This window comes from Barbus barbus, assembly GCF_936440315.1.
Source record: "Barbus barbus genome assembly, chromosome: 19".
NCBI classification, from domain to species: domain Eukaryota; kingdom Metazoa; phylum Chordata; class Actinopteri; order Cypriniformes; family Cyprinidae; genus Barbus; species Barbus barbus.
In genome coordinates, this window is record NC_136747.1 from 4,431,492 (window position 1) to 4,458,306 (window position 26,815).

The 26,815-nt window shown below is 36.7% G+C and overlaps 2 protein-coding genes and 1 pseudogene across 3 annotated transcripts in view; 2 read left to right on the top strand and 1 right to left on the bottom strand.

The window, feature by feature from the left end:
• LOC306885334 (tripartite motif-containing protein 16-like) overlaps positions 1-10,700 on the top strand; it is a 44,847-nt gene extending 34,147 nt beyond the window's left edge. The window contains exon 7 of the mRNA XM_079441788.1: positions 10,434-10,700. Within this exon, the coding sequence (XP_079297914.1) occupies positions 10,434-10,676 (243 nt within the window). The 3' untranslated portion in view covers positions 10,677-10,700. The remainder of the gene's footprint in view (positions 1-10,433) is intronic.
• Positions 5,384-7,153, bottom strand: LOC306885258 (C-type mannose receptor 2-like; annotated as a pseudogene). The gene is made up of 3 exons: positions 6,850-7,153; positions 5,911-6,242; positions 5,384-5,745 (listed from the first exon to the last, which is right to left on the bottom strand). The product of its transcript is annotated as a C-type mannose receptor 2-like (transcript).
• Positions 10,701-20,889: 10,189 nt separating the features above from the next.
• On the top strand, positions 20,890-26,612 carry LOC306885335 (tripartite motif-containing protein 16-like; the record flags this gene model as incomplete). Its single annotated transcript, XM_079441789.1, has 6 exons — positions 20,890-21,465; positions 21,907-22,002; positions 22,129-22,362; positions 23,435-23,582; positions 23,719-23,766; positions 26,095-26,612. The coding sequence occupies 6 exons, from the start codon at positions 20,890-20,892 to the stop codon at positions 26,610-26,612; spliced, it is 1,620 nt and encodes a 539-aa protein (XP_079297915.1).
• Between the last annotated feature and the right edge of the window lie 203 nt (positions 26,613-26,815).

The window sequence follows — 26,815 nt, forward strand, 5'->3', positions numbered from 1 at the left end:
GTAAAATAACTGATCGGAGATGATTTAATGAATAAACAGGTAACCAGATGTTCGTTAACTTTGTCTGCATTGCAATAGATCATATTGCTTTGATTTATTGTGAAGAATTGTTATTTTGAAATTGTTTGCTGTGCCACAGCCCCACCTACAAGTATTTCATCAGCTGCCACTGAATGTATGACTGCTCTCTGAACATCAAGAACATCACAAAAGAAGATTGTGGGTCTTACATCTGCCAACAATGGATGGGTCTGAAAGGACAACAAAAACAACACAGAACTGATGCTCGTGTTTATATCTGCATGTTCTTCATGGTACGTTTATGATTATGTAGTCAATGTAAAACGGGCAAGTTCTTCATTTAAACTCTGATGATGATTGTAGAGTGTGTGATGTGTGTGTTATTTTGTGTTTCAGTCTCTTCATCATCCTCATCCTCACAGACTGAGATCAGTGCAGGCCGCTCTGTGACTCTCTTCTGTCAGTTGTATTCTCTTGCTGAAGTCTCTTGTGATGATTGGATCCGTTCTGAGGGAATTGAGCTGTTCTGGGTGAATCAGGCTGGTGTTAAACTGAAGATATCAGACTCCAGATATCAGATATATTCTCATCAGATCACTGTATCATCACTCTGACTACAACACTCCCGAACAGGGCTCTGAACCGGTTCATGGAACGAAAACGAAAACCCGAAACGAACTAAATTTTGACTGGAACAGTACCGGAAACAGAAACGAAATCAAATGTTATAGTTCCGAACAGAATCGAACATTTGAAATGGCCATTAACCGGTTAATAACGCTATTTTATCGTTCTATTTAATATTTGAAATTTGCTGTCAACCAATCAGGAATTCAAGTAGTACAGACTATGCAGATGTGATGCTGACGCATCCAGCGAGTGAAATGCCCGCTCGCGCTCAGCTGTGAACTCTAGTCGCAATGGCAATGAATTCTGCTACCATCTGTTTTAATGGGAGGTAGCAAAATCTGACAGGGTAGCACAAATCATCAGAACACCGGCGTTAGAGTTTATCCGACAGCAGTAAATGCATTCAACATCGCTTCTTTGAACGGAGAAAACACAATAAAACTATATTACATAAAAAAGAATATTCTATACACTAAATATATTTCACGTAAATCATTGACAGATTGACAAAAGAAACAAAAAAAGGCCTATACGGTTCATTTTGACGCATTCCAACGTTCTCAGAAAGGAAAAGGAGACACAGAAAGTAGTTTTCTTTATTTTGCAAAACCTTTACAGTTTTATTAGTTTTGCAATAGCTTGACAGTTTTGAATGATGTCTTGTATCTGTATAATCAACCATATCGCGCCGGCACCTCACGCGCACAAAGACACGCATTTTTGCGACATTGCAGCCAGTTCATTATCAAAATAAAATACAGTTAAAGAAACGAGTAAAAAGTTACAGAGCTCCGTTGTCCAATCTGTTGCGTTCAGCGTGATATATAGCGGATGTGAAGGATGATGTTTTACGTCGATGAAAGTAAAAGCCAGTAAATAATATTTTAATAGGCTATGCGTCGAGAATATGGAAGCATTTGGATTCGTGCCGAGTGACAGAGGTAGGCATCAGTTTCACCTTTAATTTGTTTTTGGAATGACGTTTTTATAGCCTTGGCTATCCTTAAGTTTAGAGGATTTGTTGTGGAGAGAAACTAATAACTGTGTTTATAATGTTTGGAAACATTTTTGATTTACCAGCATTTTAGCCTTCATCATTTCTGAATAATAGCCTAATAAAATGTAAAAATCTAGAAAAGATGATGCTGTATTGGCTGTGAAGCGCACCGGGTTAAGATACCATCTCTTTCTGTATTTTTTTTTTCTTTCTTTTTGTGTAAAGAAAACACTGTACTTTATTATTATTATTTTTATTATTATTACAGGCAAAGACAATTTTAAAAATAACAGTATTAACCTTACTGTTTATTCTTTCTACTCGAACCGATTTCGGACCGGTACTAATACAGAGGAACGCAGGAACCGATTTCAAGCCCTGCTCCTGAATGAAGAAGACAACAGAGAGTGGAGATGCAATGTTACTCACAGAGATCAAGTCCAGAGCTCAGTCACATATCCTCCTGAGACCCAGCTCTGGAGTTTGTGCCTCTGTAGTGGACTTTCTATTTCAGTGTATTTCTCTGAGACCTCACATGTCATGGTTGTAAGTCTGGATGTCCTGTACAGAGCACATTCAGGGCTTTATAGAGATACTAAATGATTGGAAGTTTCACCAGGACCACTCCATCAAGCTGGCATCTAAACTCACAGACCTCGGCCTAAACTCCTCACTCTGTGACTGGATTCAAGACTTCCTCACCGGCAGACCTCAAGTGGTGAAAGCTGGCCAGTTCACCTCAAACTCCATCACTCTGAACGTAGGAGCCCCACAGGGCTGTGTCCTGAGTCCCCTGCTCTACTCTCTGTACACGCATGACTGCATGTCCTCTCACAGCTCCACATCTATTGTCAAATTCGCTGATGATACTGTGGTTCTGGGGCTCTCCAACAACAATGAGACCGCATACTTGGACGAGGTAGAGAGTCTCACATCATGGTCCCAGGACAACTGTCTCTCTCTGAATTTGAGCAAAACTAAAGAGCTGATCGTGGACTTTAGGAAGAGACAGCAGCAGCCCTACACTCCTCTTATGATCAGTGGGACCCCTGTGGAGAGGGTGAGTAGCTTCAAGTACCTCGGTGTAAACATCTCCGAGAACCTGACTTGGACTACACACATCCAAACACAGGTTAAGAAAGCCAGGCAAAGACTGTACCATCTGCGACAGCTGAGGAAATTCAGGGTCTCACCAGCAATCCTGAAAACTTTCTATTCAGGGACCATAGAAAGTGTACTGACTCAGTGCATCTCAGTGTGGTATGGAAACAGCTCCAATCAGGACTGCAAAGCACTACAGAGAGTTGTGCGCTTAGCTGAGCGCATCTCAGGGTCTGCGCTCCCCTCTCTGCAGGACATCTACCTCAAACGCTGCAAAAATAGAGCTGTTAAAATAATCAAGGACTCTAATCACCCTGGTAACCGACTATTCACTTTGCTTCAATCTGGTAAGCGCTTCCGTAGCCTGATGGCAAAAACTGAGAGACTTAGGAGGAGCTTCTTCCCCCAGGCCATCAGGCTCCTAAACTCTAACTCTGTGTCATAACATCACTTGACTCCATGTAAATATCACCATATCAATAAGCTATTCATAATTTTTCTCCATGTAAATATCACTATATCAATAAGCTATTCATAATTTTTTTTCTACCTTATATTGCTGCTATTTGAATACCCTGTACAACTTTTTTGCACATTCCTCTTATTACTATTTAAGTCAACAACATACTGACCTGCACATTTATATTTATATTTTTTTATCTTTTCTTTTCTTTTCTTTTATACTTTTCTTTTCTTTTATACTTTTCTTTTCTTTTTTCTACTTTTCTTCTTCTTAATATTTGTATTCTATATAATTGCACTGTCCTTGGAGCGGACCTGACCTACATTGCACTGGTTATACTCTGTATAATTGTGTATGTGACGAATAAAAACTCTTGAATCTTGAATCATAGGTCTTTAATTATGGCTAAATTTAATTTAGTGACAAATTTGACATCCTTATGGAAATATGATTATATTTTGTAATTGTCATTTAAAACTGAATAATTTTCAAATTGTTTGTCATAAAGCAACATCTCAGGAAAATGTTATGGGTTTTCAAATTCAGATATGACTTAATTTCATACATGTCCACTGTAGAGGACACCTGGACTAAAATCATGTTTATTATGCATTTTGGGAGACATAACAATTGAATAGGAAAATAAATTGTATATCTATTTTGTTATGAAATATTAGATATTATTATGAAAATCTGGCCAATTATTACTCCCGTTATGACAATTCTTTTTTCAACATGCTGTCCCAACAGCTACCCATTAATATGCAAATTAGATAGTGTAAAGATACACTGTGTTTAATGGGAAAACCAGTTTATGGACATTTTTACACACATATTGCATAAAACAAAATGGTATATCAAATAATTTTATATATTTTATAGTTGAGAATCATCCTTAAACAAAGTTTAGAAGAAAAAAATCCTGAAACCTAAAAGAAATCACATTGTTTTTGCCTTTTTGATGTCTATTCATGCCATTTTATTTTTAGAAAAACTTGGTTGTATTAACTATTGAGAAAACATTAGTTTTGTGCACATTGTTTTGAGAAAATGATTTGCATGATTTGTATGAAATGAATGGAAACGCTCACTCTGTTTAGGACAATTACAAAGTGTTCAGATCAGTGTTTTGAGAACAGTGACCTCAGTTTGGAGAAATGGGTCAAATCGATTGAGAAAAACTCGAATATATGGTTAGCTAATTATGTTAGAATACAATATTGACATTTCAATATAAATCATCAGCATTCACAGAAGTACAACACACCATTGTCTTTGAAAGTATCCATTCGTCACCTGTGATGTCATTTCTAATATAAAGACATGATTATTACAACAAACTTAATGTAAGAGAGAGAGAGAAGTAGCACAAAAACACATGCAGAGGTCCTTAAAATACAATATACATACAGCATTCTTCAGTTACATTAATTATGTCATGATAAAAACAGTTTAACTACATATGTGGTGCCTTTTGACCCCTCACAGAATTAGTCATGTTGAAGTAAACCACACAAAGAAAGAATAGCATGTAAGTAACGTAGTAAATGACAAGTTGAACGAGTTCGTAAAAGAAAAACATGATGCATTAACAGCAATTCTGGCCAAAAACGCTCTTAAGCTGTTGAACAAATGAGTCACAGGAATCACTGATGAATCAACAAAAAATCATCCATCTGGAGGAGAATACACCCTCCGAAGAACAATTAGCACAATTCACAGCTTGAAGTAAACAAACAGCTGAACAGAAGATTTCTACTTTTTTAACCATTAGGCAGTGATTATACAGTGTCATTAAAAATGTCTACAAAGTTTTAAATCTGATCCGAAATCAGGTAAAAATCATATAGACACTGGTTCATATTCTCAAAGCGGAAAGCCACTGAAACTGTATCCATTTTGAAACAAATACAATGTATTGAAACTTTGTTTACTGAAATCACGGGACTTTGACAATTTGAGATGTGCTTCTAATAACTGGTTCAAAACATATGGTTTGCAAAAGTTTTGAAGCTTTGCAGTGTAGTGTTTCGCAAGCAGCCATCACAACCATCAGGTACAACTGCCTACTGATGTTGAAATGATTATATATTATAATTTCCAAATCAAGTGATACTTGGAAATGAAGATAAAGTGAACACGATCTTACATGAAAGTGCATCCATTCACGCTTAATATCTGCTGCAGATGAAGTTGAGTTCATCAGTTTCAGGACGGCTGATCCAGCGCTGATCTCCTGCAGACTGAACTGCTCCAGATCTCATTGTGTGTTCACAGTCTTCCTCTGATGTGCCGTTCCCTGGAGCCCAGTTCTGATAGCACACCGTCTCTCCACTCACCCAGAACCAGATGCCCACAGTGCAGGAGTGACGTAAACCCAACCACATCGCCGCAGTAGACGCCCGTTTAACCACGTTCATCACCTCATGCTGAATCTCTTCTGAATGAACCGAGACCAGATCCACATGTTTCTGTCTGCAGTATCTCAGAGCTTCAGACCACGTCAGATTCTCTCTGATCACAATCAGTTTATCTGGAAACCAAACAAAGCACAAGCAGAAACTAGAGAGACAATGATCCACAAAACAAAACATGCAGAACAAACACTGTGGAATTGATCATGTCAGATATGTAGCGTAAACTTGAAGATAACTGGAGGTGATGATGAATTGTGTGTGTTTTGTGAGGATCTGCTCACCTTCATGACACACAAAAGGATATGTCTTGGTGCAAGTCATGTCTAACCATTCTCCCTGAGAGTTTGGTTCTGTCACTGTACACTTCTCATCACTTCTACCATTTGGTTCAGCAGACTTCCAGTATGTGAATGAGGAGTTACTCTGATCTGACCACTGCCATGAGTCTCTGAACAGACCGATCCAGATGAATGATTATCACTAATGATATTCTGAACCTGTTGATTCTCATTCTCGTTTCTTACACTGACCAGATCAGTGTGATTCTGTCTGCAGTATATCTGAGCATCTCTCCAATTCTTCATCTGCTTGACAAAAACGAGTCCTGTGTTCGCTGTAAGAAAAACAAATGGAAACACATATATGAATCAGTTTGTTCATTATTCTTATGCTGCTTTATGGATTAAATGTGAACAGGAACAGTGGTGGAGACATCAGAAACATGTCATTCAAAACCTTTTCTTTCTAAAGCTGCTGATATATTGAATATTCACCATATCTTCAGGATCATTTTAATGATTTAACATTAGTGAACATCATGATGATTTTGAAGTGCTGTGTATTTGTGCATTATATTTCCTCTCAGGAATACGTGATTCAGACACAAAGAACCAGACGAAAGAAACGTCAAACAGAGGAAGATGTTACACTGCAGCTAAATGTTAATTAACTAGTCCACAGAAACATTTTACTGGACTGTATATTTGTCATTTTAAACCATTATAGTCGCACACAGTGTTTAATAGTTTTTAATGCACTTTCATTCCTACATGGACTAGACATTTTTTTTTTTGGAAAATATTGTCTATCAACATTGAAAGTATGATAAATATCCAGTCTTTTCTATATACAATATCAAATTAAAAATAGTGCTTATTATCAAATTTAGTAAATGGAAAATCTATCAATGAATGGTTGTAATGTTAAATAGCTGCACTCACTGTTGTTGCAGATGAAATGACGATTATCACTACATGGCAAATCCTCCCATTTTCCATTCAACATCATTGCACAATCATCTTTGCCTTCGGGTTGTCCAGAAGCCCAGTTCAGATAGAGCGCAGGTTCACCTGAAGACCACTGCCATTCATCACGACCCGTCTTCTGCAGCCCAATCCAGACATGCTGAACACCACCATCTTTCACACTCTTCTTCAGCTCGTTCACGTCGTTCATGTTGTCAGCGGTAGCCAGATCTGTGTAATTCTCTCTGCAGTATCTCTGAGCTTCAGGCCAGGTCTTCATCTATATCAACCTGAAATTTAAAACATAATAATGTGAGGATGACCAGAGGGTTAAACTTCTCTCAATGATGCGTCATGACACAGTAAATATTTATTCACATATTATTTAATGTAGTGTTTTAAGTGGGCAGCTAAACATTACATTATTGAGGAATTAATTGAAAGAAAGCAGGTGTTTTTCTAGGCAGTCATGTTTGGAAGCTGGAACAAGAGACTTGTGAACTTTTACCAGAAATGTCTCTCACTCTATTTACTATTTCTTTGCACTCACTATTATTTTATAATTTCTTTTTTTTAATAATCAGATGTTTTTCTGGTTTATTGATTGTTATTCCTGTAGAGTCTTCAGTCTCTCTCAGCTCCTCCTGAATCCACAGAAAACATCTCTGTCAGTTTCCTCTCTTCTTTTGATGCTGTGAGAGAATCTGTCCGTCAGCTGAGACACAAACTGGAGGATTTCTGCAAAGAGGAGATGAAAAAGATATCTGGTAAAATATTAGAGATTCATCTGCTGTCTGTAATGAGACAAACAGCATCTAATATTATCATGAAAATGTTAGAAATGTCTGAGGAATGGATACAGGCATGGTTTTCTCTCTGTGTTTATATCTGTTATTTTCTCAGTCACTCACAGTAACATTGTTCCCAGGACCAGAGAGGACTTCCTACAATGTAAGTCACTAACAAACACAATAACACACACTGAGATACTTCATCTAGTACGTTTAGTTTAAAGTGACAGAAAACATTATCAGTGTTTTTATTAATCATGTGCAGTTTAGGCAAATTTATTACAGAATATTGCAGTTTACTAATTACTTCCCTAAGGTTCTAATCAACTTACTTACAGCTTACTCTGCCTTCTTGGAGGCTATTTACAGTAACTCCGCCAGCCAACGTTTGGTTGAGCTGGACAACATTACAAAACATGATCTTCTGACAGCAGCTCACGTGGCATTGGTGGTAAATCACGGGCCATTTTTGATGTGATTATAATTTATAATTTACACTCAGTACGTTATTATTGCTTACTGTTTCATAAAGTACTGCAATACTGATTAACACTCATTTAATTTGAAGTTACTTTCTTAAAATCACTACAAACCAACATACAAATAAATAACGTGATAATAAATTGATGTCCAATAGAGGAGAGCGGGGCACAGAGTAACACTTTTTAACTTTCTCAAACTGTGTAAATTCACATGGGGTTCAGAGTATATTTAATTATCCACAGTAATCTCACACTTGTCTAGTACAAATATGACGCTTTGTTTCATAATTACAGTGTAGACGTTTTTCTTTATTTTTAACTTCAAAAATAGGAAGTGAAATCAAGATTCAAGATTTTTTTTTATTGGTCACATACACAATTATACAGAATATAACCAGCAGTGAAATGTGACAACATGCCCCGTAGGTGGGGTACGTTGTAACATCTGAGGGGCACGTATGACAGCTTAAAATGTTCTGATCTTATGAAAAAAATATACAACACCAACTAAAATATTTTGTCAATAAAATAAAATCATTATTTATTTTAAATAAAATAATGGTGTTTTTAAGAATGAAAAGTAATCTGATTTTTGAGTTTGACTGAACATATTGCAGCCATGCCTGGGACGGCCCATATAAACGAGCCAAAGTGCTTTACATGTCTTGAAATAACAATTTCTGAACGTTAAACATTGATTGTCAGTCTTTATTGACCTGTTTCTCATTAGTAATCTTACATCGCTAATGTCACAGAATAGCACGGCAGGGCAGATTGTATCTGAACAGCTGGAGTTTAAAACCGGTTAGTGTCTTCTGCTAGTTATCCAAGCATCTAAACTGATAAATAACAGATTTGAGATTAAAATAATAGCTGATTTGTCTCATTTTAAATTAATAAAAACTGAGATGAGAAATTTTCTTAAGCCAGAAATATCATGTTACTAAAATAAATGTTCAGCGATATCTTCAAAAGACTATAGGGGGCGATTTCGGATACAGCCCTAGTCTCGCGTAGCCAGCTTTCTTCTTTCGTGAATGAGTTTGACGCCACCGGACCGAAAATAAATGTGACACTCGCGTCTCCCGGAAATCCGGTTTAATTCAACCAGTCATATGTCGACTTCGGCTGTATCCGAAATCGCCCCCTATATAGACAGACATTTTAAGTGGTGTTCGAAACCATAGTGGATGTTCTCGAGTGCACTCATTCAATCCCACAATGCACCGCAAAAACGAGTGTTCAAACGATGTACACTCAACGGCTAGAGAATCCCCAGAATGCACTGCGAGAGTCGCGCGCCGAATGAATTCCCGCGTCTCACCAGAAGATGGCGCCCGCAGCTGAATCATCCATTCATTGATTTTAGAAGCGCTCGTCCACGGCGTAATAAAACAATTAGTTGTAAATTGACTATTAGGGTTTATACATAATGTACATAATAATGTAATATACATAATATGCAAAAACGGCAGTCCTTCCGGTGCACTCAGTGTCCGAATTCACTCACTCGTTTTCATTCACTCCTTCAAGTGAACTATATGAGTGGACTAATGTAGGGAATAGTGAATGAGGGTATAGGGGGCGATTTCGGATACAACCTTCGACATTCCTGAAGTGTTTCCAGAAAAGTTTCCGTGGGAGTGACTTCTGAGGCTGACCCTGTGTTACTTTGTGCCCCGTGCTGCCCAATAGTTCATTCATACTTTAATACTGACTGATCATCATAGCAACAATACAACAAATCCAGTACTTTTCTGAAAATGCAGCTTGACTTGTTTGTCTGTTCTGTCCAGATATCTGCAGCTTTCTGTGCTTGTGTGTGAATTGTAGACCTGCATGTGAATGTGTGAGCATTTGTGTTCATGTACAAGAAAAGAAAAGCATAACCAAATAAAATGAATCCATTTTCAAAAAAATCACTTTTTCAGTCTGAGCAAAGAGTTTTTTAACAGTTTAACTTTAACAACCACTGATTACAGTTAGTTTTTTGTGTTTTTCTTCATCAGATTCCCATCAGTTCACTCTGGATCCAAACACTGCACAGAAACGCCTCCGTCTGTCTGAAGAGAACAGAGTGGTGACTGACACTGACACACCTCAGCCGTATCCTGATCATCCAGACAGATTTGATAGTTATCGTCAGGTGTTGTGTAGAGAGAGTGTGAGTGGACGCTGTTACTGGGAGATTGAGTGGAGTGGGAGTTATGTGTATATATCAGTGTCATATAAGAGCATCAGCAGGAAGGCATCTGTGTATGAGTGTGTGTTTGGATATAATGATCAGTCCTGGAGTTTGTTCTGCTCTTCCTCCAGTTTCTCATTCTGGCACAATAATAAAGAGACTGAACTCCCTGTTGGCTCCAGCTGCAGGAGAATAGGAGTGTATGTGGATCTCAGAGCAGGAACTCTGTCCTTCTACAGCGTCTCTGACACAATGAACCTCATCCACTCAGTCCAGACCACATTCACTCAGACGCTCTATCCTGGGTTTACTGTTTGGAGTCAATCATCAGTGAAACTGATATAGTTTCCTCATCTCTCACACTGTCTGAAAAGTAAGATTTTATTATGCCATGTTTTACCTGAATATTTTTGTCTTACTGTTATAATATTTGAGAAAACAACTTATTGTGTAAACTTTGTAGATTTTAATGTAACAATTTTGAGTAAACATTCGATGTCCAGTATACTGACATATGCAGTTTATTTTACATCCATATTACATGTTTGCATGATTTGATCAGTTTCAGATATTATTAGATTCATAATAATCAGATGCATCTGTTAACTGTAGTGTAAAGGTGGAATAAGAATACATGTGGAAATTACATATGACTGACTGATGTGAATCTGGGTTGACATTTATTCTGAACATCAGTATTTGTGACATCACAATGACGTCAATGATTAGTATGTTTAATTAGGATTTATGTAAATTTATGGTGTAATATGAATTTGTCGATAGCTTCATTAAGTTTAAATCTAATTTTCTAATTTTCTTAACTAAAGGCTCGAAACGCATTTGGCTCATATTTTGAACCGATGTGCAGCCGCTGAACTTTTTCTTTTGTATAAACTGAAGGTAAACAGTGGAGTTATTACATTTACATCTACCAAACATACTGATTTTCACTGATGTATACAGTATGTACACACACACACACACACACACACACGGGCATACTAAGGTTGAGGTAAGTTGGAGCTAAACTCTGCAGGACAGTGGCCCTCCAGGACCGAGTTTGGACACCCCTGTTCTATATGATTTTTATTTTACTTTCTAATGATAAGCACAACAACAAGCAGTTCTTTATCAGACCTGAGCACAGTCAGTGGAAAATACACCGATGTAATGCTTCAGTCAATGTACACGCTGAAGAATGAGTTGTTGAAATGTATAAATTAGTGCAGTCAAATGATTAATCATGATTAATGGCATCCAAAATAAAAGTTTTGTTTGCATAATATATGTGTGTGTGAACTGTGTATATTTATTATGTATATATAAATACACACACATGCAAGTATATTGAAAATATTTACATGTATATACATTTATATTATACATATATTATACATTAACATTTAATATATAAACATAACATATTTTTCTTAAATATATACATGCATGTGTGTGTACTTATATGTACATAATTAATATACACAGTATACACACATATTATGTAAACAAAAACGTTTATTTTGGATGCCATTAATCACGAATATAGAAATGCATATATAAAAGTAAAAAACAAGGACTGTTTACTTAATATTTTACAATGAAGGTCTGAAAGATAAACATACCAGTAGATTGGTTGCATCATACACTTTGTTCACACTGCTGTTTTTTTCTTTCCATTCTTGGGAAAGCAGTTTCTTTTTTTCCTCAAGCGTTTGCTTATATGGCTGCTTGGCACTGCAGTGTAGACACGGTTTGCTTGCTACTCCCAATTTTTTTCCTGCATATGTAGCAGTCCTTTAGAGTAGGCATCTGAAAAAAGAAACATAAACGATAATTAGAGTACTACATGCTGTGTTAAGGGGATAAGAAATATTTTGTCTATGTTGACGAGAGTCACAGCCTCCTAAAATATTGTCACCACACTGACCTAACTTGCAAAGCTTTTAAAGAAAACTGTAGCTGTATAATGCTACAGTACAGTAGAGTTCTTAACAAATACCTACTGAGAATGACACATGTGAGTTATGTAGTATAACAGATGCATTCATCCTAAAAGAATGCCCACATGGACACATGTAATCGACTGGTGTATGATGATGAACAAACTTCTGTTACCAAAAAGGTTTATTTATGTACTACAATTTGATAAAGATGTCTGTGGCCAAACATAATACAGTACCAAGTTTTAAGTACTGACGTTGTTTTTTGTTTTACAGTGGTTTAATGACCATATATAATTATTTCTCAGTCTCTTTATTAGAATATAACCACAATATACAGGAAATTTGTATGCAGTAGTAAAGAACAGAAATAAAAGAAACAGCTTCTATAAACTAAAGTGTCACTTATTTAGTGACCTACTTGAGCAATAGCGGGACCCTGGCTCTCTTAAACCTAAATGCAATAGAAAAGGACTAGAATAGCCAGGAAAACTTTAAAGTTTACACTATTTATTGTTATCCTGAGGAGCTGCTAAACTATTGGCAGTAAATATCTATTCCATATTTATATTCCATTGTATTTCTTAAAAACAATTACTTTATTTGAAATAACAGTTATTACAAACATTTTATTTAAAATGTTAATGTGTATCACTGCTACTAATAATAGCCTAATTATTATGATGATAGCATTTGCACTTTATTACACAGTTATAGAAAATAATAGGATATTTCTGTAAAACATGATCTGAAATATGATACGAATCATCATTTATTACTTCAAATGGACGTCATTAGGAATTAACTTAAATGTAGTTTGCATGTGAAATATTTTAATTGTTTTCATGACAGAAGATGAACGAAATGTTCGTTTTAACAAAATGTCTGGACTTTTTACATGGTCCCCTACCAAAACTTTTACAATTTCCAATTAATATCACACTAAATAACTTTACAACCAATGCTGATGTGTTCTGCTCAATTTATTTGACCGTCAAACATGTTAAAATAATTAGTAAATTAGCGTCCCGTACAGATTTAACACGAAGCATAACGTAAATTAATTCTGAATAGACGACAGAATTATAGGCAATAAGTTACGTATCCAACAATAATCGATCTCTTTCGAATATCTGAAATATTGTGACGATGGATATTAATAAAAGGAAAGTTTAATGTCACTTATGATGTTCACGCTGGCTAACTTTTCCATTTAACGTTAGCCTACTTGTGGATATTTCATAATGACATTTAACGTTTTCCCAAGTAAATAAGTTACAGCTAAACATCACAAACGAGGCTGAAAAAAAACGCCCTGATTACATAAGCTTTTGGAATTGGAGATTATTTGTTATCAGGTATAAATCTTTTCTATACTGGAGGCCCAGCTGCACGCTCAGACCTGCACTCCCAGACCTATCGTTTTTTCAGACAGTGCCACCTGCTGTTTGGATGATTATCTAACCTGATTAGATAAGATTACCTAACCTGAATTCAATTGCTGATAGATTGCAACTTACACTATTTTTCAACTATAAAATATTACGCTATGACTGAATGCATTATTATATAAAATATTACACATACTAGGTTATGATTTAATGCATTAAGTCTGGTTTATTATTAATTGTATTAGTAAATAGAAATTGTTCAGTTACTTAAATATTTTCATAGTCATTTATTATTTTCCTAATTATTAAGGATTTATCACATTCTTTAGTATTGAGTTATGGGATGAACATTAATTCTATATTTACATACAATAAATTATAGTGCTCGGAGTCATTTTCTGACACCAAACTTTATTTTTGTATTCTTTTTCATGAGGTCCTACAAGTCATCGACCTGTAAACAATGCAGAGAAAAATGGTGAAAAAAATAATTGGGTTAATAATGCATATATTACATATTAAATAACATTAGAATCAGAATCAGAATGAGCTTTATTGGCCAAGTTTGTTTACACATACAAGGAATTTGTTGTAGTGACAGATGCTCCACAGTGCAACAGAAAGACAGCAACAGGACAGGACACAGATAATAAAAGAATAATATACAAATGACCAAATAGGCAATGTACAAAGCAGCAAAAACACAATATATAATATAGTCAATTATGTGTGTGCAGGTCTGATATGTGCAAATTTAAAATGAAAAAAAAATAGATAAATAAAAAAGTAAGCAAGTGTGGTGAATAAATAATAGAGTTGTGTGTTCCACGTTTAGTGTCAAATGTTCATGAGATGGATTGGACATCAAAGTAGAAATGGTTGAGACATTGAATTTTCTATATGTTAAATTGTCACTGTGTCATCTCTCTTACACCGAAAAGAGTCTATGCCAACATCTCGCCAGGCAGCAGGACTTTCACAGTTGTCATAGGTAGTCTCCTGGGCCTGTGAATTCACTGATATGAAGATATACAAAAAGATTGACAATGTCTATCGTCAATCACACATTTTTAGTAGCTTTACTTAACGACCGCCTAATATTAAATGATGATAACGCGAGGCAAGCATAAGGCATAATCGTGACCTATTTTTAGCAGAATTAATTGAGGGATTTGACAGTGTGATTCAAAGATTGAAGTATTTCAAGTGTAGGCTGTTATATAGACACACACACTTTTTTTTTGTTTTTTTTGCCATTTTTTGGGGGTTTCTAGCTTTTAGACTAGTCGAATAGTCGGATACAAAACTTCCGTTTAAACGACAGTCAAATTAGTCGTAGCGCACATCCCTAGTAGCATATCGTAGGCATTCACAGAACACCTGAATGTTCTTGCACATTGTCTTCAGAATTTCAATTAGTATGTTCTAGCAGTGCCAGTATGGCTCTGTGACACATTTGCATTAAGGCTCAGGGAAGTGTTAGAGAGGTCATGTATGCATTATAGGTTGCTAGTCGGTTACTTGTACAAGAAAACCCCTGTGTGCTGGTTTAAACAAATACAATGTGTGGACTATGTTTTAAGTGGCTGTTGTGCTATATTCTTTAAAGGAAATACTACCAGGCCTCAGTCTGAATCTCCAGGCAACCATCTGGTCACTCAACATGGTGAGACATCTTAATTGTATGACGCTATGTGGCATATTGTAGGCATTCACAGAACACCTGAATGATCTTGCACATTGTCTTCAGAATTTCAATTAGTTCTATGGCATGGAAAATAAATGTCTCAAGCATTCATTTTTTAACTTAGAAATGTTTTTTTTTTTTACTTCATAAGTCAATTCACAGACCAGGCAAACTGGCAACGGTGGACCTGCTGCCTGGCAAGATGTTGACATAGGGTGTAAGTATTTGTGCACGTATGCATCATTTTTTTTAGTGTCTCCGCTATCGTTCTTAATATGTTTTGTAAAAACTGTATGACCAATATTGCTATTTATTACTTTAAACAGAAAAAAATAAAGAGCATACACTCAATAAAGCCCTGCACGGGCCTCAAATTTAGGCCCGGCCCTGGCCCGAGACGCTCAGGCCCCAGCCCGGCCCACGTCCGACAGCTTATCAGAATTTCAGACCCGAGCCCTTTTTTCCCCCTTCTCCTAAAACAGTTTATACTACTGTTTCGGCTATTAAAATAGTTCAGTTTTGTGTGTAATGGCAAAATTATTTTATTTCGTTTTGTTTTTTTAAGTTAATTTAGAAAGCATTTTTGTTCGTTAATAGCCTATACGTTTTTCTTTTTTTTTTTTTTTAAAGTAACGACCAAGCGGCCAGCGGCATGAGCTGATCAGCCTATGTTTGATCAATCATCACGACTTGCCTAAAATAAAATCTATAGATATAGGCTACTAAAACAGTTCAACTATATAACAATGTTTAAACGTTAAACCTGCTATAATAATAATGTGCGCTAGCCTATATATAAGTTTGTGCGGAGAGTGGAAGCTAAAGCGCGCTCTGCAGGACATGGAGGCACCAGCAAACACTTGCATTGCTTTCAGTGGAAACAAATTAAAATAGCCTACACCGTCATTTTTTGTTTGTTTGTTTGATAAAGGTAAGAATAATACATCATTCGGGCCTGTAAAGGGTCTACTTGTATTTGTGTGCACTCACAATACCAACAAAAGGTAGTTCTTTTATAAAACAAAGAAAACAAACATGATGTGCTTTCTGCGTCTTTAACAGGAGCGCTTCACAAAAATGAACCGAAACTGAGCGAATACATGCCTCACAGACATGATAAATATATCTATAGAAATATTTACATTATCACTTAACGAAATAAAAAAATCGAAAACAAAAACTCTTTTATTATAATCTTGATCATAATCAATAAAGATGCATCTCTCTCTAAATCCGTTGTTTGGAGTTTTTCTTTGGACTTTGAGTATTCTTTTACAGAAATCTAAATGTAGAGTTTAGATCGGGTGTTTTTCCCAATTTAAGAAGTCAAATTTTATAGAAGGACCCCATACTTCACTGCCATATAAAACAATTGGTTCAGTTATAGATTTGAAAAGTTTGAGCCAGATTTGGATTTGAATGGATCTTTTTATGGCATAGAAAGCCCTTTGAGCTTTCTCTTTGAGTTCATTCACAGCCAAAGTAAAGATACTGGTTGGAGTTATTTTCAGGCCGAGGTAAGTGTATGTTTTTGTGGTTTCAATGGTTCTGTGTGATAGTGTGAATGTGTGTGTTGGTCCCTGAGATCTGGAGCGTTTCTGGAACATCATTACTCTAGTTTTTAGGAGGTTGACCGTCAGGGCCCAGGTGTGACAGTAATCCTCCAGCAGATTCAGGCTGTCCTGAAGCCCCTCTTCAGTGGGTGACAGGAGGACCAGGTCATCTGCGTAGAGAAGACACGTTATCTCTGTGTCGTGTAGAGCGAGCCCTTGAAAGGGAGCGTGTTCTAATATGTTGGCCAATTGGTTGATGTAAATGTTGAAGAGGGTGGGGCTTAAACTGCATCCCTGTCTCAGTCCACGCCCCTGGGGGAAGAATTTGGTTCTTTGGTTTCCAATTTTAACCGCACAATGGCTGGCTGTGTACATTGATTTGATCAAATCATAGAATTTTCCCCCTATTCCACTGTCGGTATGTTTTAGGTATAGTCAGATTGAATCGAATGCTTTCTTGAAATCAACGAAACAAGCAAAAATGATTCCTTTGTTTTGATGTACATATTTGTCAATTAGTGTTTGTAATGTAAAAATGTGATCGGATGTGCGACAATTTTGGAAGAAAGCCAGTTTGGCATTTACTCAAGGCATTGTGCTTCTTAAGGAAGTGTAACAGTCTGGTGTTTAAGATGCTACAGAACACCTTCCCCAGGTTACTGTTCACACAGATGCCTCTGTAGTTGTTGGGTCTAGTTTATCTCCGTTCTTGTGAATGGGGCTGATGAGGCCCTTGTTCCAGATCTCAGGGAAGAACCCGACACACAGAACATCATTGAACAGTTTTAGCATGGCCAGTTTGAAGCTTTGCTCTGTGTGTTTCAGCATCTCGTTCATCTCTCTCTCTCTCTCTCTCTGTAGTACGGTACGAGTGAGTTTTTCTATCTTTTCTTTATCTTTTTTGTTTTGACAGTTTCTTGTTTGGCAGATGTTTTGCTAAACAGCTAGTGGTGCTGATGAAGATGATGAAGAGCTGCTCGTTATTCGTTGAAGCGATGTAACTCAGTACCTCAGAATGAGAAAATAAATGAGGAGCAGACAAGACGATAAAAATGAGGAACAGATACAGTCACAAATGGTGAAGGACCAAGTGCTGACATAGGAAATACAGGAACAAGAAAAGGACATTAATCTTCAGGTTTTGCTAATTTAATCAGGCAAAACAGATCTGTTAGAATTATCTGCTGTAAAACAAGAGGAAGAAGAAGATCTGTTAGAACAGGTTTATTATTTCCGGTCAAATCTCAGGATGTTTGATTACTTCCGCCGATCATAGAGTCCCTTACCAAAAAAGTAGTATACTTCAAGTTTATTTTATTAAGTATACTTAAGTAAAGTATTTTTTAAAGTAAACTTTATGTAGTAAGTATAGAAATATCAGTGTAGTATACTTGTAAGTGTACTATTTCAATACTCCTTGGGACTAAATTGGCCCACTTTCTAGTATATAAAGTATACTTTTAGGTATAAAAGTGAAAAATGGGTGGGTTCAAACAAAAGGTGATATTTTCTAAGTTGTGTGTCAGATCCAGATGTAAATACCTGGAAATAAAAGCCGGCGTGTAAATCTCTTGTCTGATATTCATCTTTTGATGTCAAACCCAAATGTTTTCAGTCTACAGCAAAAATAAAGGAATTGGCCTCACTGTCCCAATACTTTTGGAGAAGAGTGTATGCTTGCGTGGATTAGGAAGTACTCCTGATTGGCTGGGGCCATGTTGTTGAATGAACCAATTAGCGATTAGTAAGAGTTTCATGCCTGAACTATGTGTTTATCATGCAGTAAAATGCCCCTCCTCACGCCCAAAACCAGTCGTCTGTGGATGAGACTCCGAAACAAGGACTGGTGGGACAATGCCCTGCTCCACTTCACAGTTCCAGAGTGAAAGGAGAGGTTTATAATGACAGGACACGCATTTATACAACACTTTATTCAAAAGGAAGCGTTACTGTCAGAGTCTTAAAACAAAAGAGATGAAAGAGGCTCGGTTCATTAGGAGAATTTATTCAAAGAAACCTGATCAAAATTGATGTCATTACTTTGGGCCATGGATGTACTGTACTGGAAAGATAGTTAGTATTGCATAGGTTTATTAGTAAAATAACTGCAATGTAAAGAAAAAAAGATGCAAACTAGTTGTATTCTCCATGTTTTCTACTGCAATGTTAAAAATATAATTGTATCAACTAAAAAGTGGGCCAATTTAATACTATACTAGTGCATTGATGTTAGTGTGCTTACTGCAGAGTATACTTGGACAATATACTTGAATTTATGTAAAGCTGACTTGTTACTATAAACATGAACATTTTAATATTCTACTCTATTAAAAAGCTGTAATCAGAACTAAACCAAGTATATTTAGAATCCGTAATTATACTTTTTATTAAGTACATCTTAATCAAAAGATTAAGTATAGGTCAAATATTGGGCCTGTCCCAATACCCACACCTGTCAGCTTTGCACTTGTCTACTTACATGATGTCTTTCGTTTATACATTTAATACTTTGCACTTTATTGGTCCGCTGTATGACACAATTTAATTGTGCTTACAATTATGTAAAAAAAAAAAAAAAAAAGTTTTATAAAATGTACATACTCATATACAGTTGGGCAAAAAAGTATTTAGTCAGCCGCCAATTGTGCAAGTTCTCCCACTTAAAACGATGAGAGAGGCCTGTAATTTTCATCATAGGTACACTTCAACTATGAGAGACAGAATGGGGGGAAAGTGAAAACCTCCTTTTGAGTGAAAACCTCCTTCCAAGGGCATTGAAGATGAAACGTGGCTGGGTCTTTCAGCATGACAATGATCCCAAACACACCGCCCGGGCAGCGAAGGAGTGGCTTCGTAAGAAGCATTTCAAGGTCCTGGAGTGGCCTAGCCAGTCTCCAGATCTCAACCCCATAGAAAATCTTTGGAGGGAGTTGAAAGTCCGTGTTGCCCAGCGACAGCCCCAAAACATCACTGCTCTAGAGGAGATCTGCATGAAGGAATGGGCCAAACTACCAGCAACAGTGTGTGAAAACCTTGTGAAGACTTACAGAAAACGTTTGACCTCTGTCATTGCCAACAAAGGGTATATAACAAAGTATTGAGATGAACTTTTGTTATTGACCAAATACTTACAGTATTTTCCACCATAATTTGCAAATTCTTTAAAAATCCTACAATGTGATTTCCTGGATTCTTTCCCCCCATTCTGTCTCTCATAGTTGAAGTGTACCTATGATGAAAATTACAGGCCTCTCTCATCTTTTTAAGTGGGAGAACTTGCACAATTGGTGGCTGACTAAATACTTTTTTGCCCAACTGTAGTATCAATAAAATGTGCAACACTTTATATTTTATACAAGTTATGATATCTAATTGATATCTAAATGAATTAACTTACACTGCAAAGTTATTCTCAACATCTTGTGTTTTAGGTGCATGTAAGTCCTGAACATGTATGATGAGATACACTTAAGTCTCAAATACCGTTCTGAAATGTGGATTTAGTGTGCATTAATAGCCATGAGCTTTGACAATTGTTTAGACCTGGGACACTTACTTACTGTCACGTGCAGATACTCTCAAGTGGCCAAGACCACAAGTGTGGGTATTATAACAGGCCCATACTTATGCTTGTCTGTATACTTGCTGGTATGACAAAAGATTACTTAACTTTCATTTTAAATATATGTTTGAATAGCAAATATGAGGTAGACTTAAAGTGTACCCTCTTACTTTAATATAAGTATACTAATAGCATATTTAAATAAACTTCTTTTTTGTAAGGGTAACTTATAAAAATAGCACTCTGCATTTCAGTGTGAGACTGACATCTAGTGGACATTTCAGTATGAGAGTTTACAGACTTACAGACAAACTTGTTTTGCACACGTCTCTCAAACACAGAACCAGGAAACTCAGTTAAAAGAAACTGAAACTGATCTGCTGTTGAGCTGTTGTTTGTGTGTCTGTTTTGCTGTAGACGGTGAAATGGCTGAAGCTGGTGTTTTTTCAGTGGAGCAGTTCTTGTGTCCAGTGTGTCTGGATCTCCTGAAGGATCCAGTGACCGTTCCCTGTGGACACAGTTACTGTATGAGCTGCATTACAGACTGCTGGGATCAAGAGGATCAGAAGAGAGTCTACAGCTGCCCTCAGTGCAGACAGACCTTCAGTCCAAGACCTGCTTTAGCTAAAAACACCATGCTGGCTGAAGTGGTGGAGAAACTGAAGAAGACCAAACTAACAGCTGCTGTTCCTGCTGGATCTGGAGACGTGGAGTGTGACATCTGTACTGGAAGAAAACACAAAGCTGTCAAGTCCTGTCTGGTGTGTCTGGAGTCTTACTGTCAAACTCATTTTGAGCGTCATGAGGAGTTTCACTCAGGAAAGAGACACAAAGTGACTGATGCCACTGGACGACTGCAGCAGATGATCTGCCATCAACATGATAAGATTCTGGAGGTTTTCTGTCGTACTGACCAGCAGTGTGTTTGCATGCTGTGTGCAATGGATGAACATCAAAACCATGAGACTGTATCAACTGCAGCAGAGAGAAAAGAGAAAGAGGTATGAACTGAAATGAATGCTGACACTTCAAGTGTTTCTCCTCACTGCAGTATCCAGCTGTATCATGGGTGCATCATGTGATCTACTCTCCCATTGGGTGTTACTACACGACAGCTCTGTGCATTTGAGCAGGAGTTGAACTTTACTCATCTTTCACATATTGCTCAATTTCCCTACTCTAACTAAACACAAATTTCTTTTTTGGTGCAAATTGCTTTCAGTTCATTTCTGATTAACATTAAGCTATAGTTGTAGAATAATGAAGACATTAATAATCATATATACACCCTTCATGTGTGAAGACTTCATGTCTAACCTAAATGCAAATAATAATCTCAAAACTCTCTATAAATGCTGTAAAAGAATAACATTTTACATCATACCTTTGTGATAGTGTTATGTAATTTTTCTCAGGTTTGTTGTTTTTAATTTCTCCTCCAGAAACACTTGAAGGAGACACAGAGTGAAATCCAGCAGAGAATCCAGCAGAGACAGAAAGATCTTGAGCAGCTGAGAGCGGCTGTGGAGTCTCATAAGGTGAGTTTGGAGAAGAAGAGAAGTTTGAGACTCAGTTTGACTCTCCTCTTTCAGTCCCACTGAAGCCGCTGTGGCTCTCAGGCTGTGAGGAAGCAGTAAGAGCTGATTGTGATGTGTGTCTAACAGCGCTCTGCACAGACAGCAGTGGAGGACAGTGAGAGGATCTTTACTGAGCTCATCCGCTCCATTGAGAGAAGCCGCTCTGAGGTGACACAGCGGATCAGAGATCAGGAAAAGACTGCAGTGAGTCGAGCTGAAGGACAAATGGAGCGACTGGAGCAGGAGATTGATGATCTGAAGAAGAGAAACACTGAGCTGGAGCAGCTTTCACACACAGACGATCACATCCATTTCCTGCAGGTAACAGAGATCTAGAAAAAAAGCAGAGTAGACTTTAGCAAGATCTCTTAGCAAGAGTCTTTAATTAACTGACATTTATTATCTGAAGCACACTGATTGAATAAGAATCATTCTGCTGCTGGGAATGTAGTCAGGAATATTGTCTCGTGATGTTGTTTTTACTGTAAAACTGGTTTCAGTCAGGTACTCTGCAGCAGTGAGGTGACCTGATGAAACATGCTAATAATAGAGACCAATACGCATTATATGACTCTTTTATTTGCCCAATTAAGCATTAAAATCATAGTCTTAAGCATGTTTAACCCTCTGGTACTCTCAGATCATTTTGTCCAATAATGTTTATATTTTGTTTGTTTATTCTTATTATTTTACTTTATTGGAATGGGACGAAGCTTGGTAAAGGTTTTGGCTCTTGCTACATGAACACACACCAAAAAATAAAAAAATAAAAAATTTCATATCAAATTTTTAAATAATATTTTTGTGCATTGTTCATAACAATAAACTTCTATAGATTTTTCTATTTTACTTGTTTCTACTTCTGAAAGAATCTGCCAAGTGTCTTTAGTTTCAGATAGAAATGTAATTTTCAGGTCTTTGCTCAAACAGTGGTTAAGAGGTAATAAATTAATTATAATTACTGCATAAATATCATTTATAAACTTTAACCTAACCTGAAAATACAAAATATTAAAAACAAAACAAACTAAAAAATCTAACTAAAATATAATACATTCATTTCAATGAAATTAAAAAAAATAAATAAATGTGAGGATGACCAGAGGGTTAAACTTCTCTCGATGCATCATGACACAGTAAATATTTATTCACATATTATTTAATGTAGTGTTTTAAGTGGGCAGCTAAACATTACATTATTGAGGAATTAATTGAAAGAAAGCAGGTGTTTTTCTAGGCAGTCATGTTTGGAAGCTGGAACAAGAGACTTGTGAACTTTTACCAGAAATGTCTCTCACTCTATTTACTATTTCTTTGCACTCACTATTATTTTATAATTTCTTTGTTTTAATAATCAGATGTTTTTCTGGTTTATTGATTGTTATTCCTGTAGAGTCTTCAGTCTCTCTCAGCTCCTCCTGAATCTACAGAAAACATCTCTGTCAGTTTCCTCTCTTCTTTTGATGCTGTGAGAGAATCTGTCCGTCAGCTGAGACACAAACTGGAGGATTTCTGCAAAGAGGAGATGAAAAAGATATCTGGTAAAATATTAGAGATTCATCTGCTGTCTGTAATGAGACAAACAGCATCTAATATTATCATGAAAATGTTAGAAATGTCTGAGGAATGGATACAGGCATGGTTTTCTCTCTGTGTTTATATCTGTTATTTTCTCAGTCACTCACAGTAACATTGTTCCCAGGACCAGAGAGGACTTCCTACAATGTAAGTCACTAACAAACACAATAACACACACTGAGATACTTCATCTAGTACGTTTAGTTTAAAGTGACAGAAAACATTATCAGTGTTTTTATTAATCGTGCAGTTTAGGCAAATTTATTACAGAATATTGCAGTTTACTAATTACTTCCCTAAGGTTCTAATCAACTTACTTACAGCTTACTCTGCCTTCTTGGAGGCTATTTACAGTAACTCCGCCAGCCAACGTTTGGTTGAGCTGGACAACATTACAAAACATGATCTTCTGACAACAGCTCACGTGGCATTGGTGGTAAATCACGGGCCATTTTTGATGTGATTATAATTTATAATTTACACTCAGTACGTTATTATTGCTTACTGTTTCATAAAGTACTGCAATACTGATTAACACTCATTTAATTTTAAGTTACTTTCTTAAAATCACTACAAACTAACATACAAATAAATAACGTGATAATAAATTGATGTCCAATAGAGGAGAGCGGGGCACAGAGTAACACTTTTTAACTTTCTCAAACTGTGTAAATTCACATGGGGTTCAGAGTATATTTAATTATTCACAGTAATCTCACACTTGTCTAGTACAAATATGACGCTTTGTTTCATATTTACAGTGTAGACGTTTTTCTTTATTTTTAACATCAAAAATAGGAAGTGAAATCAAGATTCAAGATTTTTTTTTATTGGTCACATACACAATTATACAGAATACAACCAGCAGTGAAATGTGACAACATGCCCCGTAGGTGGGGTACATTGTAACATCTGAGGGGTACGTTTGACAGCTTAATATGTTCTGATCTTATGAAAAAAATATACAACACCAACTAAAATATTTTGTCAATAAAATAAAATCATTATTTATTTAAAATAAAATAACGGTGTTTTTAAGAATGAAAAGTAATCTGATTTTTGAGTTTGACTGAACATATTGCAGCCATGCCTGGGACGGCCCATATAAACGAGCCAAAGTGCTTTACATGTCTTGAAATAACAATTTCTGAACATTAAACATTGATTGTCAGTCTTTATTGACCTGTTTCTCATTAGTAATCTTACATCGCTAATGTCACAGAATAGCACGGCAGGGCAGATTGTATCTGAACAGCTGGAGTTTAAAACCGGTTAGTGTCTTCTGCTAGTTATCCAAGCATTAAACTGATAAATAACAGATTTGAGATTAAAATAATAGCTGATTTGTCTCATTTTAAATTAATAAAAACTGAGATGAGAAATTTTCTTAAGCCAGAAATATCATGTTACTAAAATAAATGTTCAGCGATATCTTCAAAAGACTATAGGGGGCGATTTCGGATACAGCCCTAGTCTCGCGTAGCCAGCTTTCTTCTTTCGTGAATGAGTTTGGCGCCACCGGACCGAAAATAAATGTGACACTCGCGTCTCCCGGAAATCCGGTTTAATTCAACCAGTCATATGACGACTTCGGCTGTATCCGAAATCGCCCCCTATATAGACAGACATTTTAAGTGGTGTTCGAAACCATAGTGGATGTTCTCGAGTGCACTCATTCAATCCCACAATGCACCGCAAAAACGAGTGTTCAAACGATGTACACTCAACGGCTAGAGAATCCCCAGAATGCACTGCGAGAGTCGCGCGCCGAATGAATTCCCGCGTCTCGCCAGAAGATGGCGCCCGCAGCTGAATCATCCATTCATTGATTTTAGAAGCGCTCGTCCACGGCGTAATAAAACAATTAGTTGTAAATTGACTATTAGGGTTTATACATAATGTGCATAATAATGTAATATACATAATATGCAAAAACGGCAGTCCTTCCGGTGCACTCAGTGTCCGAATTCACTCACTCGTTTTCATTCACTCCTTCAAGTGAACTATATGAGTGGACTAATGTAGGGAATAGTGAATGAGGGTATAGGGGGCGATTTCGGATACAACCTTCGACATTCCTGAAGTGTTTCCAGAAAAGTTTCCGTGGGAGTGACTTCTGAGGCTGACCCTGTGTTACTTTGTGCCCCGTGCTGCCCAATAGTTAATTCATACTTTAATACTGACTGATCATCATAGCAACAATACAACAAATCCAGTACTTTTCTGAAAATGCAGCTTGACTTGTTTGTCTGTTCTGTCCAGATATCTGCAGCTTTCTGTGCTTGTGTGTGAATTGTAGACCTGCATGTGAATGTGTGAGCATTTGTGTTCATGTACAAGAAAAGAAAAGCATAACCAAATAAAATGAATCCATTTTCAAAAAAATCACTTTTTCAGTCTGAGCAAAGAGTTTTTTAACAGTTTAACTTTAACAACCACTGATTACAGTTAGTTTTATGTGTTTATCTTCATCAGATTCCCATCAGTTCACTCTGGATCCAAACACTGCACATAAACACCTCCGTCTGTCTGAAGAGAACAGAGTGGTGACTGACACTGACACACCTCAGCCGTATCCTGATCATCCAGACAGATTTAATAGTTATCAGGTGTTGTGTAGAGAGAGTGTGAGTGGACGCTGTTACTGGGAGATTGAGTGGAGTGGGAGTTATGTGTTTATATCAGTGTCATATAAGAGCATCAGCAGGAAGGGATCTGTGTATGAGTGTTTGTTTGGACGTAATGATCAGTCCTGGAGTTTGTTCTGCTCTTCCTCCAGTTTCTCATTCTGGCACAATAATAAAGAGACTAAACTCCCTGTTCCCTCCAGCTGCAGGAGAATAGGAGTGTATGTGGATCTCAGAGCAGGAACTCTGTCCTTCTACAGCGTCTCTGACACAATGAACCTCATCCACTCAGTCCAGACCACATTCACTCAGACGCTCTATCCTGGGTTTACTGTTTGTGGTCAATCATCAGTGAAACTGATATAGTTTCCTCATCTCTCAAACTGTCTGAAAAGTAAGATTTTATTATGCCATGTTTTACCTGAATATTTTTGTCTTACGGTTATAATATTTGAGAAAACAACTTATTGTGTAAACTTTGTAGATTTTAATGTAACAATTTTGAGTAAAAATTCGATGTCCAGTATACTGACATATGCAGTTTATTTTACATCCATATTACATGTTTG